The sequence below is a fragment of the Electrona antarctica genome, assembly GCF_951216825.1.
Source record: "Electrona antarctica genome assembly, chromosome: 10".
NCBI classification, from domain to species: Eukaryota; Metazoa; Chordata; class Actinopteri; order Myctophiformes; family Myctophidae; genus Electrona; species Electrona antarctica.
In genome coordinates, this window is record NC_136791.1 from 20,072,081 (window position 1) to 20,092,545 (window position 20,465).

At 43.2% G+C, this 20,465-nt stretch overlaps 1 protein-coding gene across 1 annotated transcript in view; it reads left to right on the forward strand.

Moving 5' to 3' along the window:
- adgra1b (adhesion G protein-coupled receptor A1b) overlaps positions 1-20,465 on the forward strand; it is a 244,545-nt gene that overhangs the window by 36,165 nt on the left and 187,915 nt on the right. Inside the window, exons 3-6 of the mRNA XM_079513357.1 lie at positions 4,439-4,510; positions 8,209-8,280; positions 8,458-8,529; positions 9,140-9,303. Of these exons, the coding sequence (XP_079369483.1) occupies positions 4,439-4,510; positions 8,209-8,280; positions 8,458-8,529; positions 9,140-9,303 (380 nt within the window). The remainder of the gene's footprint in view (positions 1-4,438; positions 4,511-8,208; positions 8,281-8,457; positions 8,530-9,139; positions 9,304-20,465) is intronic.

Consider the following 20,465-nt stretch of genomic DNA (forward strand, 5'->3'; position numbering starts at 1 on the left):
AATGGTAACCAAATCAATGGTTACCACTTGCAAATACAAAATCACTGCAAAAGTGATCACAACACTCACACCGCCAATCGAGGATAGACTACAACACTTATCCTGGAGGGGCGGTTGCTCTGACATTGGCTCATTTGTTGTTTGGCCAGCTGGCTTTCATTATGCTGTAACTGACTCGAGTCAGTCAGAGACGTTTAGTGTTCATAAGGCTGGCTCCTGTGGTCCAACCAAATAAGTAATAAATAACTATTCTATTTATCCAACTAACATTTTTATATAGCACAGTATTAGCACGCCGTACCCCTTCTCTTGAAGAATGTTTCTGCTTTGGTTTCTATATTGTGTTTTGTTTCTGCATTTGGAGCACACATTTCTTGACATTGTGGGCCACCATACAATGCCAATGGACTAGGCCAAAGTGTAGTCCCTTAGCTCAGAGACCCATTCAAATAGGCCTGTACTAACTTCAGAGGGGTGCTGTCGTGTTGTTCCAACTAAATCAGTTGTGTCCAATCATTAAGGGTGTAAGTAAGGCTTTGCAAATGTTCATTACAACCAAAAACTACAACTGATTTAATGAATTAGCATGTTTTTCAGTCACATGGGTGTGATCTAATCTTTTTCAATCTATTTTGCCCACTGAACAACATTGCATTGGTGACCCATCAATTTTGGTTGCGCGGCTATAAGTGTAACATCAATACAGCAATTTCACTATCCTGGAAATTACATACCGGGATATGTTTTATTATACAAATATATTATTGGCAGAATGCTTAACCCATTCTGGGCTAGCCTCGGTCCCAGGCTTACTTATCTGCGAAAATAAAAGCCTGGTCACAACGTAAGGCAGAGAAGCTATCGGCGGATGTATCCTCCGGAACATCCGTCAGATGTATTTCCCCCGATATTTTCCCGACCAATCAGGGACCAATCAGATCTACAAGCTATGAACTTGTAGGTCTGCCATTTTTGAAAATGGCGCAAATGTGGCGCAAATCTTTGAATATATATTCTTTCAGAGCGAACTACATATTTTCAGATGGGGGTAGGCGGCCAAATACATATAATTCTAGGGGTCCTTGACATGAAATAGTTTGAGAACCACTGACATAGAAACATGGGTTTTTCAGAAAACTGTCAGGATTTAGAATACATTTGTAGAATCGTCCTCAGGTCTAAATGGGTTAAAATATGATTTGGATGGAATTGCTATACCTAAAGTAGACTTGACCACACGGTCGCCACAAATAAAGACCATCAAGATTACTTGCAGTTACATCATGCCTAGGCGGTACAACCTAAGTTTCTACCAAAGTTCAGCGTGGCTTTAAGCCTAATCCATAAACTCCAGACAGAGCCAGGAACACCTCACGCAGTAGAGCAGCTCGACAGTTCTGGGATGAAAGGGAAGGTGCTGCGGGCGAGACAGAGGACCACTTGACATCCGCCTACTCTTTCATAGTACACTGTACTGTTGTACATGATCAAAGACTCAGCATTGGACGAGAGCAGTAGGACACGAGGAGGAAGAACGCGCTCAGACCCGCATAAACGATATACCCAAAGAAATCCGATAAAAGCTTATTGAGTACCCGTTATTAATAAGCTTTGGGCTTATCAAGCCTGTTTTCGAGCATAGCGGCCCATGACGTCATGTTTAAACAATCAAGACAAGAGGCGATCAAGAAATACATCTAATCACCCATGCTGGCACAAGCATGTCGGTCTAAAAGTGTATTGATGCCTGCCAACCAGCGCTGTTCGTGTAAACAAAATGTACGCTTTTTAACCAGTTAACAGTTTATTTTATTTATTTTGTCTGTTAGAAAAGTACTGTATTGAAAGCCCTAGTAAAAGATACTGGTTCTGTTCCGAATTTATTGTCTCCCGTCTTTCCAGAAAATAATATAAAATGCTCGATAGTGGGCTCGATAAGAACCCGGCTCGATAAGCCTGATTGATAAGGTGCTCGTTATCAATAAAAAAAATAACGAGCTCCATCCCTAGTCACGTCACGTTCCTGCACGAATGAAGGATCACGGGAGTCCGCAGAACAGTCCAATCCAGTGTGTGAGTCGGGAGTCCAGGTGTTGAGGTTTAAACCTTAAGCACTGAGGGGGGGGGGCATTCTTTCAAGGAACAGATGAAGTAAAAGGGCCAAGAATGTGAAAAGCTACTGTGCCATTTCAACTGGACTACCCAGCGCTGTACTGTACGTACTGCAGATCTTCTGTGTGAGGTGAAATGTGAATGATGATGCTAAGAGGTTTGGTGTAGAGGGGGAAAAAGATGGGGTTAGTATAGTATAGTATAGTATAGTATAGTATAGTATAGTCTAGTCTAGTCCCTGGGGGACTGCGGTCAATTAAGTCGCCTATAGAGGTTAAGTTTAATTAAATGTATACATAAATTTTATTTATACTCATAGGTACATTTTCAGATTTTTATTTTAACAATTAATTGTGTTCCGAATGGAACAGACATATACTTTCCTATGTTCCTATTCATTGGTATCACAATGATTATATATATACTCGTTTTTTTTAAATGATTATTATTATTATTATTTTAAGGTTTTAAGCGATTTAAGCGTTTTCATTTTACATTATTATAATTCTTTGGTGTGATTGCCCACAGGGCAACCAGACTATTGCTATTGTCAGTTTATTGTATGTTTCTAGAGTAACTTCCGACGTCATTGTGGGTCTATGGGGTTTTCCATTTATTCCATTATTATGATACTGTATGACATCAGCATCTCCACTTATATAAAATCTGGTAAAATGTATTACAAGAGGCAACCACACTTGTATTTGCATCATTCTAGTTTATATATATTATTAAAATCGTAGTGTTTTGTCAATGGAGGCCCAAATTGCAACATCCTCATGACCCACCACTGACCTATAGGTGAAGGGATGTGTGTTGTGGAGTTCAAATCGCGCTGACAAAGTATGTTTTAAGCTGTGGGGTCAAACTATTTAACACAAGACACAGATCATTACACATGGACAGCAGTCATTTATCTGCCTGTAATGACGGCTCATCTTCTGTGTGTATAACTAATGCTTAACATCGACCAAATTATCCGCATGCAGTTACAGTGAAACAACCAGTGTCATGGCTTTCTGCAGATCTAAACGTTGTGGAATAAATAGTAGCCGCTCTTAAGAGGAAATATTGCATGCACAGTAAAATCCTTTTTATTGAATTTATTCTGTGATCACAAGGTCCTAAATTCATAAGGTTTGAACTGTTCATGCCATATGGGAATTATTTGGCTTCTTCTCAGTTGAGCTAAAGAGATCATTTTCAACACCAAGAAGTCCCCCTTTGCAAATAAAAAGAGCTCCAGTAGTTCTTTTTAATGCTCACTTTGGGGGGAATAAAAGGCTATGGTGCTGATAGTCCTATTGGTCTCATATTGTTTCTTTTGGCTGGCCCTGATTTGGCCTGTGTGTGTGTGTGTGTGCGACTGCATGCGTGCACATAGCCCGGAGAACAAATGGGCTTCGGGCTGAGAAGGCTGCAGTTGTATATCGTTGCGGCTCACATTTGGACAGAGTGCTATACTCCTTCTGATTCTGATCACACCAGAGTCAAAGGAAACCGGGGACACAATCTGAGGAAGTTTTCTTTGGCCTGCAGAGAAAACCAGAAATTAGATTCTTTTTTTCTGAGATCCATTTTTAGTAGCGTGTGTGTGTGTGTGTGTGTGTGTGTGTGTGTGTGTGTGTGTGTGTGTGTGTGTGTGTGTGTGTGTGTGTGTGTGTGTGTGTGTGTGTGTGTGTGTGTGTGTGTGTGTGTGTGTGGAGAGAGATTGCCTTGGTCAAAGAAGATTGTGTTTGCCTCATGGCGACAGTAGATGTGGTGTCTTGGCATGCAGGAAATGGACTGTTCTGTCCAGCTAACAGGTGTTCCTCCTAAGGATGTTATGTCTATGCGTTATTCTCTCTGCTGAATTACAATCGCAGTGTTTCCCTAACGAGATGTGAGCAGGGGGAAAAAAGGCGTAAAGTATATTGTAAATTGGCACATAAATCATTACCAACTTACTTACTGGAAATTCTACTACAGCTATTTGCTTCCCTATACCTCGCTCCATTGGCTTGAAACATGGGGAAAACTATTGTATTCCCTGCCTTGTCAACTCAACTGTACTGTTGTCTGTCAATGATAGAATGGCCTTCATACACGTTTTGAATTAATTGCATTTCCTTGCAAGCCTGTGTTTGCATCTCAGTTTCATAGTCTGCTCAGTGACTAATAGGTTTTACCATGTTTGTTATGATGGTAAAAATATATACATAGATGAATAATTATGATTGACTGGTCTCCCTTCTTTCTTTCCATCTTTCTTTCCTTCTTTCTTTCTTTCTTCTCACCGTCTCTCTTTCTCTCTATGCTGGTCTGTTTCTCTCTCCATCTCCTCTAGGGATCTGAAGAATAATTTGATAAGTACAGTGGAGCCCGGGGCTTTCCGTGGTCTTCTGGCGCTGAGGAGACTGTGAGTATTACGTAGTGTGGTAATGGCATTCTCTTACTCGGACATTATGTAAGAGTTTACATGTTGAAGCCACACTTTTAACAAATGGACCTATTTCCACAAACGGTCACCCTTAGTTCCCGTTCAACATGGTAGGGTACAGCTTTTAGGTGTTAAGTGTCATGCCTCGGGTACAGGCTTTAGGTCCGGCATACTATTGGTCCGACTGTCATTAGACCGACAGTGCGACACCCTAACCCAAAACCCTAACCTAACGCTAACCGCACGCACGGCATGTCAGACCAACACATTGTCGGGAGCCACGGGTGATTTTGGTGTGTCGGATCTGCGCGTGCATCTCCATGCTTCGACACGTATTACCGAGCGGCCCGGAGGTTCTGATTGGGTTACACACCGGCATTCCGAAGCCCGCTATTCCGACACATCGCCATTCCGACTCGCCGTGTTACTAACCCTGTCCCTAACCCTAACCGCATGCAGAAGCCACATAGTCGGTGCGTAGAATGGGGCCGTGCGTCAGAATGCCACTCTGTCCCCATTCTGGTTACTCGGCGGTCTAGTCTCTAAGCTACGACCGCCCGTAGCTTAGTTTCAAATAATATAGTGGCATATCTTTCAGTTCCTGTCGTCAGATAACAATGATGAAAGTATTTTGGATCAATGGTGACAAAATTCTAACCGGCTAGACAATTCTAAGAATAATTCCCCTGGGCTACCCTCGAGCAAATTACATTTTATAGTCAAGCAGTTGTCTGAAAACAGAAATGTGTCAGAATTAGTGATCACAGAGGGAAAAAAAACTACTATGCAGTATGCGCTACAAAGTGGAAGAATGTTGAAAAAAAGGTCTATTGGCAAAAAGTTCCCAATTGTTTAGCTCCCTGAAGACAGAAGAACTCACTTTTTTTTAATGCACACGCATGCACACATGTGCACATAATGCACACACATGCAAAAAGAGAGTTGATGCACACAAATCTTGACTTTGGCTTGAAACAGTGGTTATAATTGAGTAGCATGTGGCAAGCTTTTACATTTACCTTTTTGGATGCATGCTCAGCATTTAGAGTCTTAAGACGTGTGCCCTGCAGAGTGAGTGACATGATTGCTCCCTGATAGCGGGGTTTCTGGGCCGGTGTGGAGATGCAGCAGCCGGCCAGCCATCCAGCCGGTAAGTTAGTGCAGGGACTGATTTCGGGCGCGTGTGCCAGGCTCTGGGAGCAGCCGAGTGCTAATTTAAGTGCTCCCCAACCGGTGATTACTCGAGTGCTCTGCTTATTTTCCCACAGCTGCTCCAGCGAAGCAGCTCTTTAATTACAGAGCGCAAGGGCACACTGCCACGGCCGGGACGGCACTCATGCAGCCACTCTCACAACATGCATGGAGGAGAAACCCAGTCCACATGCATGTGTAGTGCACAGTGTGTGTGTGCTTGTGCGCGCACACACACAGGCTAAGAGTTACAGTATGTGAGAGAGGTGAAACTTTAGCCTACTGAAGATCAGGGTTGACCGCTGTAAAATTGTTTATTTTGATGTAGCGCTAGGTGGACATAATTGGGTGCATGTGTTTGGTCCGACGTACAGTCCGACAGGCATGAGTCCGACACCCTATAACCCAAAACCCAACCCTATAACCTCACCTCACGGGAAGCTTTTAGTTTTAACCTGCCACGGGTTAGTTTTAACCTGCCACACATGTCGGGAGCCACAGGGTTTAGTTTCAACGCGCCACGGGTTAGTTTTGTTAACCTGCCACGCAGGTTAATAAAACCAAGGGGTTTAGTTTCAACATGCCACGGGTTAGTTTTATTAACCTGCCACGCAGGTTAATAAAACCAAGGGGTTTAGTTTCAACATGCCACGGGTTAGTTTTATTAACCTGCCACGCAGGTTAATAACGCCTATCGGACATGCTTGTCTAACTAACCAACGTGTGCACCCCCGATACAGAATTGACAAACCAAAGCTTAATTGCAGTTATGCAGATGCATGTATTCTTCTTGAAAGGAATACTTCAAAAATATACTGTTCCAAAAATAAGTTGTTAAAAAAACACAATTCAAAATATGAAAACAATAAAGTTACTATTCTTAATTCAAGCACGACAGCCTATAGAGATAAACAGACTCTACTGACTGTATTGATCCCGTGATCAATAGAGCTATCCCTCTTTGCTTTCTACTACCTGAAACAGGAATGAATGAAATACCCACAATCTGGACATTTCCTTTGTTGGGAGAAACCAACAGTCCTTATCCAAGGACACTACGTAACTTCACCTTCAAATACAAAGGGACGTCAACCAAGAGAAACATTTCAAAACCACACCACCCAGGGAACTGCAATAGATAAATAAACTTGGGACTGTTTTAAACAATTAAGGGCAGGAACCCCTTTTGGTGTTTTAAGCATTATGTTATACTTTAGCTGTTGAAAAATAGCAGATCTACCAGCTCATAGCGCGCCACCGAGTGCCGCGCTACGAGCTTGTAGATCTGCTATTTTTGGAAAATCTTGAAAATGTGGCGCAAATCTTTGAATATATAGGGCTCAATTTTCGTCACGGCTAAACCCCTTATCCCTAAACTTCTTTGCCTTTTTTACGATTTTGCAAAACATTTTTGAATAGTTAAAATGGCCAGTTTACAAGCTCTCAATGTGTCAATGTAGATTGGCTAGTTGAACTATTCAAACATGTTTTTCATGGGGGGTCCCTAAAACAACCTATTTTGAGATGGGGGTCCGCGGCCAAATACATATAAGCCTAAATCTGGGGCTCCTTGACACAAAATAGTTTGAGAACCACTGACATAGAAACTTAGAAACAAGACCACTTTCTTGAGTTGGTATACTGTGAGTGCTGTGTACACAGTAGAGCCACTTCTGTGATGCTGTGCTTTACATTACACTGTCTTGACGGTCAATGAGTTGGCTCATAATTATCACTAGCATGACTGAAGTAAAATCAGACAGAAGTAGCATGTGCTTAAATTTATATTTAGAAAGTTTAAAGCAGGCCTTCTCGGCTATAGAGCTTCGCAGTCCCGCCCCTTTCACGACGACGCCAGGACCAGGAAATAATTCCCAATGTATTTTTCCCATAGACATTTCAAAAACTATTTATTTAAAGACCTTATAAGCGTCGTACAAAGCCAACTCGAGTTGTGACAAATCATGACAACAAACACAATATTTTGGACCAAACAAATAATTACAATCATAATTACATTGTGTTTACTGCAGTCATGATTTCTCACAACTCGAGTTGGCTTTGTACGATGCTTAAAAGGTCTTTAAATAAATACTTTTTGAAATGCCTATGAGGAAAATGAACGGGGAATCATTTCCTGGGCCCTGGTAGGGGGCGGGACTATGACGCTCTATAGAGGCTCTGAATTAAGCTCTATGAGGGTTAGGGTTAAGTGAAGCAGGTGTGTTCAAACAAAAACTGGGCAGTTCATCAACTCTACAGTATATATTAGATTATTGAGGAAATTGATACGTTAGAATGCACGCACGCACGCACGCACGCACGCACGCACGCACGCACGCACACAGGCTTAGTTTCCATTTTGTCACACTGTTTGCTAGTCCTACTCTCCTCCTAATAATATATCAAAATAAAACAATAGGTCTAAGACAAAGTGCCTTCATCTCACAACTATAAATCCCTTTGCCTTTGTTTTGTCCTTATAGGGACCTATCCAACAACAGGATTGGCTGCCTCTCCCCTGAAATGTTTCTAGATCTTGGCAGCCTCTCCAAATTGTGAGTAATCTCCAAATTGAAAACACGTACTGTACTTCTGCTGTATGCTGAACTTGGGAGCTTTGTATGAAGATATTCTGTTCATCATTTGAGATAAAAAGGCTTCGGTAATGCATCACAAGACGATGCGGCTTTAGTTCTCGATGTGAGCAGTTATTTATTTCCCTTCTCTGGCAGGATCTTATCTGGAAACATCTTTACCACGCTGAGCGCAGGACTGTTCACGCACCTTCTGGTTCTCCGAGTGCTGTAAGACCAAAAGACGCACACGCACACAGACGTGCGCGCACACACAGACGCACGCACACACACACACACACACGCGCGCGCGCGCGCACAGTCACGCACACACACGGACACAGACATAGGGCTGTCACGATTACACATTTTACGATTAATTGTCTTACAAATTGTGTTTTTGGCGTTGAACATTCGACAAACATGGATAAAAACATATTTCAGAAAAACAAAAATGACAAATAACTTAAACTACTACTTTTGATACCCAAAAATGTTAAATATAGTGGACATAGCTGTTCCTGCTTTTTTAATTGATTGAGTTAACATAATCAAGGATTATGCAAAAATAATTGAGATTATCTCAAATAATTGCGATTAGACAATTATGTAGCCTAATAATTGTGACAGGCCCACACACACACACACACACACACACACACACACACACACACACACACACACACACACACACACACACACACACACACACACACACACACACACACACACACACACACACACACACACACACACACACACACACACACACACACACACACACACACACAGTTGGTTGACCAGAATCCGTTTTTTTCTCCCCATCATCATTCACCATCAGGCACTTCGGTACGGACAGTCTGTTCTGTGACTGTCAGCTGGAGTGGTTGCTCCTGTGGGCGCGGGCCAACTCTGTGCGCATCGGGAACGACACCACGTGCATGTACCCCACCCACCTCCACGGCCTGGAGTTCCACAACCTCCGAGAACACCAGCTCAGATGTGGTAAGGAAAGGATGCACTTCACCACCACATGGCAGTGGCCTGGGGATGACTCAGAGAGAGAGAGAGAGAGAGCATGTGGTGGCGTGTTTGGTTTGGTGAGTTAACGTGTGGTCAGGCGTGCGTGCGTGCGTGCGTGCGTGCGTGCGTGCGTGCGTGCGTGCGTGCGTGCGTGCGTGCGTGCGTGCGTGCGTGCGTGCGCGGGGAATAGTGGAAACATGTATAAAATTAATGACTTTGTGGTATTAGAATCAGGTCCCTGTTTGGGCAGTATAGTATAGGTTTTGGCATTCACTTCATGCAAGGCAGAAACAGCTATGTATTTTCTATCAAACTGCTGTTTTGGAGCATGAAGGTGGGGTAATTGTTCACGATCGAACTTTGAATCGTGGTGCAGTAGCTTGCTACTGCAGAGAGACAATGTTAACTGTCAACTGAAACCCCTCGGGGGAGTCTGGCACTCCCCAGGGGTCCCGGAGGGCTCTCCCAGCAGCAGGGTTTAATATATCTGTCTGTTTTGTTTAACTTGAACAAACAGATTTCATCTTGTGAAATGTCCTTTTTTTTCCAGAGAAAACAAGTCTGAAAAGCCGTCAGTGGGTATTATATTGCCAGTGTAATTTGATGTACAGTATCTAAAGAAGAAGTGACAAGGTCGATCTGTCTATCGTATGAGTCCACTTAATTTATGATCATTCTGGAAAGGAATTTTAAACATGATTTTTTCCCCACCCTATAACATGATCATCAGGTATTATTGTTATATAACGCCCACCAGTTTATTAAGTATTACTGGTGGGTGGTGATGGGTGGTGATCCACCTCAGAGCCATAGAGTAAGACAGAGTTACGCAAACTCCGTTCACTTCATGGGGCCAGTCCAATTATGCGGCTCTTCTACATAGACTTTTATTGAATGGGGACAACCGGAAGTATTGAATGGGGACAACCGGAAGTTTACGGAATGCATTGGAGTCTATGGGCTCGCGTGAGTACATGCACCATGTGACCGGGCTGTTTTCTGCCCCCTCAATATCGCAAATCTATTAGATGGCTCTGATCCACCTGAACTGAAGCCGCACACCCACAGCGGGGGAGGGGTTATGGGAGGGGATGATATTGTGATGTCACTATATCACTGTTTTTTTTTTCATTGGCCCGTTTGACTGTTAACGTTTCAGCCTCCAGGAAGAAACCCTAAATACAAAGGGAAGACATCATTGCACATAACCACACCAAGCGGTCTAATGAAGTACTGTCACCTCATAAACACATGAAAAACTGGAAAAATACAAAAATCACGGCACTAGGAGAACAATGTATTATGGCTGAACGGAAGATGAAATGGTGTAATTATGCTCCAAGTCTGCCCCCTGAGACTCACTATTAAAAAAACCTAATTTGACTTATGTTTGAATTTCAAGTGGCGAGCACAGTAAAAGTGTGATTAAGAAGGTCTATTTCGATAATAGCTTCCGCTGTTATCTCAACACCTGCTGTGAACCATGTGGCACATTCATACTAAACCGTAGCTTCATATTAAGCCTGTCAGATAGAATTCCCTTGATATGCTGGTAGGGCGGCTGTGGCTCAGGAGGTAGAGCAGGTCGTCCAATGATCCCTGGGTCGGCGGTTCAAATCCCGGCTCCTCCTGTCCACATGTCGAAGTGTCCTTGGGCAAGACACTGAACCCTACATTACCTCCAATGAGTTGGTCGGTGTGAGCTTGCCACCATTGGTGTGTGAATGTGGGAAGTGAGGACGCTGGCGTATGAACCATTGTAAAGCGCTTTGAGCACTTGGAAAGCGCTATAAAAATGCAATTCAATTCATTATTGCTGTGACCATTGTGTCTGTTTTGAGGGAGGCAGAAGCTCAGGTTAGAGAAGAGGGGGCTTGTGGATGCTTTTCGAGGGCCAGCCTCTCCAATGCATGGCTTGCAGAAATTACGTCATGTGGCAGCCAAGCCTATGGACTTTTAATGTCTGTTTAGAGCCTTTTTGAGGGGCGCTAGCCCCATATGCACAGCTTTGTGTGCATGTTTGTAGCGCACTTATTGACCTTATACCAACCTTGAAACATACCTTAGTTACGTCACCAAGAATGGTGGTCTCTTATTGGCCAAGGGTTTCCACCGACATACCGACAGCAGTTTTGCTCAGAAACATCGACGTAAATTCTCCATTCATTGTCAATGGCATTTAATTAGTTTAGTTCTGTTTATAAGAGGGGCTAGCACCCCTCAAAAGTAAAACAAGGGTCATGCATTTCCAACGTGCATCGTTCCAAGTAGGGCACCGCTCTAGTCTTACAATAAATGCACGACTCTCTGTACTGTACGTGTGTATGTCTGTAATCCACGTAACACGAGAACCGTTCGCCCCGCCGACTTAAAATTCGACACACACGTTCCACACCACCAGAGGGAGTGCAGTGCTCGGCCTTGAGTACAGTAAGTCGGATACACGGTTAGTCCAGAACCGTCAGCAAAGGCTCTGCCAGTGGACATAATTAGCCTATAAGTCCCCACACCTGTCCGATTTCCAGGATCTGCCTGAGCCAATTGATCGCCAAGGCAATCCCAGCCTATACACCTGCCATTTGATTACTTAGTCAGTCCACTTTTCACCGTCCGTTTGCACTCTTCAGACATTCTCCATGCATTCTCCACAGACGTTTAGCACCCCCCCATATGCATATATCCAGGTCCACCTACTGTATGCTCATACACTGATAACATCAAGGATCTCCATATATGGCGATAAAAGGGATACAGGCAGACAGATATGATCAGATCTCCATACTGTATGGGCACAAAAGTGGGACGGACGGACGGACGGACGGTTAAAACAGGTGCTATGACGGATATTGCACCCGACATACCCGACAACGGTTATTGCATACTAGGGTCGGGTATGCATTCCCGATCTTCTTTCATTGTTCCCAACTTGCATCGTTCCCAAGTAGGCCGTATAGTATAAAAGTATAAATCATATGTGAAAATGCATTATTGGAGGTACTAATTTGGCCTACTTTGGCCAGTGTGCACAAGAGTTGTGCCAGGGAACGCTCCAGCGGTTTGCGAGATAAGCTCCAGAAACACCAGGACAGGTTTAGGGAAATGAGATAGATGAGCACCGTGCACTCTTTGAATTTAATCTAAAACAAATTAAAAGTGCAGGAACATTGTAACTTTTTTGGCCAAGTACATAAGCACCTCATGGACACGGAGCTTACCTGGAACCTGTCAATTAACCCATTCTGGGCGGGAACCCCTTTGTGTATTAAGCATTGTGTTATACTTTATGAAAAATAGCAGATCTACAAGCTCATAGCGTGGCACAGAGTGCCGCGCCACGAAAATGTGGCGGAAATCTTTGAATATATTCTTTCAGAGCAAACGTTTTAAACTCAAATTTGCTTCTGGGGGGTCAGAAGGGTCGGGAACAACATATTTTCAGATGGGGGTTGGCGGCCAATTACATATATTTCTGGGGAAAGGACTGAGATAGAAACATGGGTTTTTCAGAAAACTGTCAAGATTTAGAAGACATTTGTAGAATCGTCCTCAGGTCTACATGGGTTAAATGCTACATGCCACGCCACTGAAGTGAAAGTGGGATATAAAGATAATAATGATGAACATTTAAATAGTTTTTTTTAGGGGTCAAGTGACGTACGGAGTCAGTGAACAATAAAGGTTTTGTTCATTTGGACATTTCCACATTAAAAATTTGTTCAACATGAAAATAATAACGGCTTCATCAAGCAGGTTTAGGGAGAAAGAGGCGACAGGCAGTACAACATGGACTATATGCATAGTGTATAGTTCTTGTCATTAGTAACTAGTCTTCAAACATTCGGTGAAAGGCCAAGGGGTCTTTTCCTTTTTTACGGGAAATACTCAGATCTCTAGGGGACTGTCTGTCGGCCTGTCTCTCTCTCTGACTCACACACATGCGCGCGCGCGCACACACACACACACACACACACACACACACACACACACACACACACACACACACACACACACACACACACACACAAGCACACACGAGCACACACGAGCACGCGCACACACCCCCCATGGCGATATGCTGGGCTCCATGAGGGAATTGTATCTCATCTGTGATGGAATCATCCCGCTGGTCTCCTTACATGTGCTTCACGCTGGGGATATTGCTCTGGAATGAGAAAATCATTGGCGAGGGTACAGAGGATAGTGGTGCGTGTGTGTGTGTGTGTGTGTGTGTGTGTGTGTGTGTGTGTGTGTGTGTGTGTGTGTGTGTGTGTGTGTGTGTGTGTGTGTGTGTGTGTGCGCGCGTGCGCGTCTGTGCGTGTGCATATGACGTGCATGCGTGTGTGCATGCATAATTTTAAACAATCTGCAGATCGAGAAACCTTAAAATCCCTTCTGCCCCCCAAAAAGTATACCAGTCACTACAGCACTGCATACAGTATTCCGTCTCTCCCGTAGTGTACATGTTTTGGACACACAGCCAACACGGTATACTTAGAGGCAAAGCTGTGCATGCAGTAGACATGGTAATAAGAATTATTCTATGTAATCCCTAAGTGTGTGTTTTTCATTTGCGCAGAACAATCCAAAGCAATTACAGGGTAATTCTGTGCAGTCCTTTGGACAAAGAACCCGGCGCGAGCGGGTTCGGGCGGTGAGACGAGGAGCAGGCTCCTTTCAGCTTCCCTAACACATCCATTATGGGATTACGTTGATAACGTCTGGGCTTCCGGCTCCTGGAAAAAGCCCGAATCCCGATACCGCCTCTCTGCGCGCACACACACACACACACACACACACACACACACACACACACACACACACACACACACACACACACACACACACACACACACACACACACACACACACACACACACACACACACACACACACACACACACACACACACACACCCCTCTCTTACAATGCCTTATTTATTTCGCCTGGCGCCAGCGTCCACGCGACAACTTGTTGCAATGTTACGTTGTGTGGCCGCCAGTGTCGACTAAAACTAAGACGAAAAATGTTCGTCGTTTCCACTGATGAAAACTAAATGGAAACTAAATGAAAACTAAGCTATGATGACTAAAACTGAGACTAAATATACTGACAATTTCGTCAACAAAATAAAAACTAGACTATAATGTTAGGAAGGGACTAGTGGACAAGAGATCCAGTATGTCAATTTACACTTAGTTGCATGCTGAAAATAGCAGATAGCAGATCTACGCAGATCTAAGTTAACAGCGACGCGTTAACTGTTAACTTGTAGATCGGCTATTTTCAGCAAGTCATTACGATGCCATCAAGGCCCGCCAAAATACATTCGATACAATACAATACAATTCGACTAAAACTAGACTAACACTAAAACATTCCAGGTGACTAAAATGTGACTAAAACTAAATGAAAACTATTGACAAGACTATGACTAAAACTAAAATAGAAATGTGCTGCCAAAAACAACACTGGTGGCCACTGTCTGGCTCCTTCTCTTGCCATCGGGGGATATAATATATATAAGAGGTATATTATACCTCTTATAGTCGTGTGTTTTGGGCCCGGGCCGAACGAATATCATATCAATCATAATGCAAGATTGGATTTTTGCACAGGATCTGTAATGTTCCCGTAATCTGGAATATAAAATGAAACCTGTGGAGTAAAACATGACCGTTTCCCCTCCCTTAACATTGGATGTGTCAGCGGAAATCACGGCCGTTCGTCTTCAGAGATTTGACTCCTATATGTCGTGTTCCGTGCATGGGGCCTGCAGAGCCACATTGTAGTATAGGAGATATGGAAGTACGTTTGGATTTGTCTTGAGCGTCGGTGTGATGGGTAGCAGATGCCGGGAGGCCACACATTCCAGCGGTGAACCTCCTTTCCCCTCCGCGTTGCACAGGTCGAGTGCTTCTCGCAAACGAGGGGGAACCGAGGATCACGGCTTCCTGCCAGGATCAGGTGCTTCCTGAGATGAGGTCAGGGCAAGCGTCTGTTGTGCTCATCTAGTGCTGGTTGGGGGGGTGGGGGGTCCAAAGAATCAAGAGTCTATGGCACTGCTATACAAAGAATCAAGAGTCTATGGCACTGCTATACAAAGAATCAAGAGTCCATGGCACTGCTATACAGTGCTGGGGTGAAACACAGAATATGCTCAAAAAAGTGTAGAGCTCAATCGTCCTCGAAGCTTGTCCAGCTCATGGGTATCATGAGATTACATTACATTACATTACAGTCATTTAGCAGACGCTTTTATCCAAAGCGACTTACAATAAGTGTATTCAACATAGGTAGGGAACAAAAACTACTAATCACCAGAAGTCTTTAGTGCATTTTCTGCAAAAACAAGCAACCAAGAGTATACCTAGCGCTAAGGTAAAAGTGCAATATATCAGCTACCTATTTCCTTAACCAGATGAGACAAAATAGCTAAATCAAATGAGCATGAGCTAAAACAATTAAGTGTATCGACTAAACAAGATCCAATAAACAATACAACAATAGAAAACAAGCGTTCGTACAACTGAGCATGTAATGAGCATGTAATCCTCTTCGTGTTTGAGTAAGGACACGCTAAGATTGGCCAGTAGCCACTTTGAGTAGAGGTCGCCAGAACATGATTTACTGTTCTCACGTATTCTGTCCATATCGGGTCGCAACTCGGACGGGGCTGAGTCGGCTAGAAGAGAACTTCGCAAAAGTTCGACACATGTTCGTTTGCTTTGAGACGGCCGGCGCCCCCCTCCGTCGCGGTCTAAAAACTGAACTTGGTGCTGGCGTGACTCAAAAGCGAGGAGGATTCCATGCTCGCGCATCGTGACGTTCCTTGCGTTTGAATCCGGTCTGTGTAAATGTCACAAACACACAGTGATAGATTAAAAAGAGTTCACATGGGATGAGTGTTGATGGGGCTGTATGTATATCAGAAGTTAAATCCCTGCTTTTCTATAGCAATAAATAGATTTATTTGCGTGATGACACAACACTGCAATGGCCCTCGGACCATGTCATTAACTTCAATTCAAAGCGCTGGCTCTGCACGCCTGTGGCGTTAATTTAGTGATTTCAAAACATGGCTTATAGACCCCCCCCCCCTGTCATGCCCACTTTGAAGATCAGACAAATCTCTTTTCAAATCAACTGCTTTGAGGGGCCCCCCTCCACCCCTCCCCTCTTGATTTAAGTCACTGTAGAAAATGGCATTGCGCTGCATCGGTTCTGCAGAGGAATGTGACACAGCAGGTGTCAGATATCAAAGTATATCAAAAAGATTATATGTCTAGAGTCGGGACTCGGGGACAATGTCACCAAATGAGCGTTGAAACAGACAGTAGTAGTTTCCTTAACCCATTTAGACCTGAGGACGACTCTACAAATGCCTTCTAAATCCGTCGTTCTCAAACATTATCATGTCAAGGACCCCCAAAACTATATGAAATCTGAAAATATGTTGTTCCAGGGACCCCCCAGAAGCAAAGATTTTAGTTAAAAACGTTAGCTCTGAAAGAATATATATTCAAAGATTTGCACCACATTTTCACGATTTTTCAAAAATAGTGAACTCGGTGCCGCGCTATGAACATAGCCGAGCTTGTAGATTTGCTATTTTTCAAGTATAACATAATGCTTAAAACACTAAAAGGGGTTCCCACCCAGAATGGGTTAACATTACAGCCAGATCATTTCACGTAATAATGCCCTTGCACACAGAGTACAATATTTTTTTCACCCCCCAAAAAAGTACAGCAGCTATTTATTTTTTTGCAAACATACTTGCCGTTTGATTCCCGTTCCCTGCGTTTCTGACCGATTAATAATCACATCAGCCTTTACATTCTGTTTGATGGTTGCTTTCCTTATACTGTTGGCTATAAAGCTGTCATCATATAGAACACTTTAATCACAGATTTATACAGTATATACAGGCCTACAGTATAATTTGGGTGTAAGATGAAAAATGAGAATTAAACCTTCAACCATCACTGCACTATAGTGCACTGGCATTAGTTTCTGCCAGTATTTACATTTTCTTGTAGTGTACCTTAGCAAGCCTGCACAGTTACAGTTACAGCACAGTATTGTATGTTTGCTGTCAAAAATATATACTTTCTGGCAGGTTTAGCTTCATTTGCATATAGGATAGGAGAGAGACAGGAAATTGAGGGCAGAGAGGAGTGAGAACATGAAAAAAAAAGACAATTATGTAGTCAACACACAATTGTCTGTCTGTCAATTACTGTTCGCTATAAAGCTGTCATGATATAGAACACTTGAATTACAGATGTGACTACATATTTTATACAGTATAGGCCTACAGTATAATTTGGGTGTAAGATGAAAAATGAGAATTAAACCTACAACCATCACTGCACTATAGTGCACTGGCATTAGTTTCTGCCAGTATTGAAAATGTTTAGCAAGCCTGCACAGTTACAGCACAGTATTGTATGTTTGCTGTCAAAAATATATACTTTCTGGCAGGTGTAGCTTAATTTGCATATAGGATAGGAGAGAGACAGGAAATTGAGGGCAGAGAGGAGTGAGAACATGAAAAAAAAAAGACAATTATGTAGTCAACACACAATTGTCTGTATGTCTCTGTCTGTCTGTCTGTCTGTCTGTCTGTCTGTCAACACAAACTTGTACTTTGAGGCTTGTTGTGAATGGAGCATTTGCTTGCGTGTAGATTATGTGAGGGATTTATGGCCGGAACCTAGTACCAGCCATGGACCATGCGCGTATCCCTGCAGGACCAGGATAAGTCCTAGCAGATGCCATGGCCTGTCCCCGGTTGCCAGAACAGTCCATATTGCGCTAACCCGTCCCTAACCCCCACTGTCACTTGCAGGACACGTCCTGCATGGCATGTGAGGATGTCCTCCTCATCCAATGGCATACAGCAGTGTTTCCCAACCTTTTTTGTCCCAGGGCACACTTTTCATAGCCTAAAAATCTCAGGGCACACCTAGATATACGGTGTATAGGCCTATCTATATACATATACATACATATGTGTATGTATGTGTATATAATATATACAGTATATATATATATATATATATATATATATATATATATATATATATATATTCATCATTCAATATTTTGAACTAAAGTTCATGGTTCCAAAAAATGAACTATTTTAGTTCTTTTTCGTTCTTTCTTTTTTTAATTATTATTATTATTATTACCACAGTACCACAGCCCATAGCCATATAGAACCTCAGACTTTATTGAATAAAAACACTTTGGGGGATTTAATAATAAAAAAAATATTCCTTTAAGAAAATACATTTTGGAGAAAAAATAGCTCATATGCAATGTGAAATGCCACCTAATTCTTAATCCTTTTCCTTGTCTTTATTATGGGCCAACTTGTGAAAGCTGCATGCTTTTATTGTGAAGGGTCTCAGTTCTCACAGCCTGCATATTTCCACGTGCTGAAAATAGCTGATCGACAAGCTCACAACGCGTTGCGTACGCAACGCGTTGTGAGCTTGTAAATCAGCCATTTTCAGCATGGAACACGTGTACGACGAAGAATAAATCAGGCATCACTGCGCTTCTGTGGAGGGAGGGAGATATATTGTGTTGGCCGAACGAGGCGATCATGTATGGACACTTGGACAGTTGGACAGCTATTTTTCGTGGCACATTATGTTTAATCACAACAACGTCACGTTTACTTTACCTCCTCAGTGTTTGGGTCGGGACATATGTAGGACTGTATGTGTCTGCTGTCTACGTGCATATGCGCGAAATGTAGCGTCTTCTGGATGCATCTCTTTTGCATTAACATTTCAATGGCCGAGGGTCGTAGAGTCTATTGTTCCGTCGTTATCGCACGTCTAATGGTTAGACGTGTGACAACAACAACGACGCAACAATAGGAAGCCTGCAGCCCAGTAGCTATAATATTGCCTTTCGGGGGAGGGTTAGTGTTATTTTCGGTCAAATCAGGCAGCACACCTGGACACATCAAACGGCACAGTAAAGTGCCGCGGCACACAGGTTGGGAAACACTGGCATACAGTATGTCAACACACACCTCACCTTCCTCCCTCATAATGTCAACACACACCTCACCTTCCTCCCTCATAATGTCAACACACCTCACCTTCCTCCCTCATAATGTCAACACACATCTCACCTTCCTCCCTCATAATGTCAACACACATTCACCTTCCTCCCTCATAATGTCAACACACATTCACCTTCCGCCCTCATAATGTCAACACACATCTCACCTTCCTCCCTCATAATGTCAACACACATCTCACCTTCCTCCCTCATATATGTCAACACACATCTCACCTTCCTCCCTCATATATGTCAACACACATCTCACCTTCCTCCCTCATATATGTCAACACACACCTCACCTTCCTCCCTCATATATGTCAACACACATCTCACCTTCCTCCCTCATATATGTCAACACACATCTCACCTTCCTCCCTCATAATGTCAACACACATCTCACCTTCCTCCCTCATAATGTCAACACACATCTCACCTTCCTCCCATTATGTCAACACACATCTCACCTTCCTCCCTCATATATGTCAACACACATCTCACCTTCCTCCCTCATATATGTCAACACACATCTCACCTTCCTCCCTCATAATGTCAACACACATCTCACCTTCCTCCCTCATATATGTCAACACACATCTCACCTTCCTCCCTCATATATGTCAACACACATCTCACCTTCCTCCCTCATATATGTCAACACACATCTCACCTTCCTCCCTCATAATGTCAACACACATCTCACCTTCCTCCCTCATATATGTCAACACACATCTCACCTTCCTCCCTCATATCTGTCAACACATATCTCACCTTCCTCCCTCATATGTCAACACACATCTCACCTTCCTCCCTCATAATGTCAACACACATCTCACCTTCCTCCCTCATAATGTCAACACACATCTCACCTTCCTCCCTCATATATGTCAACACACATCTCACCTTCCTCCCATTATGTCAACACACATCTCACCTTCCTCCCATTATGTCAACACACATCTCACCTTCCTCCCTCATATATGTCAACACACATCTCACCTTCCTCCCTCATATATGTCAACACACATCTCACCTTCCTCCCTCATATCTGTCAACACACA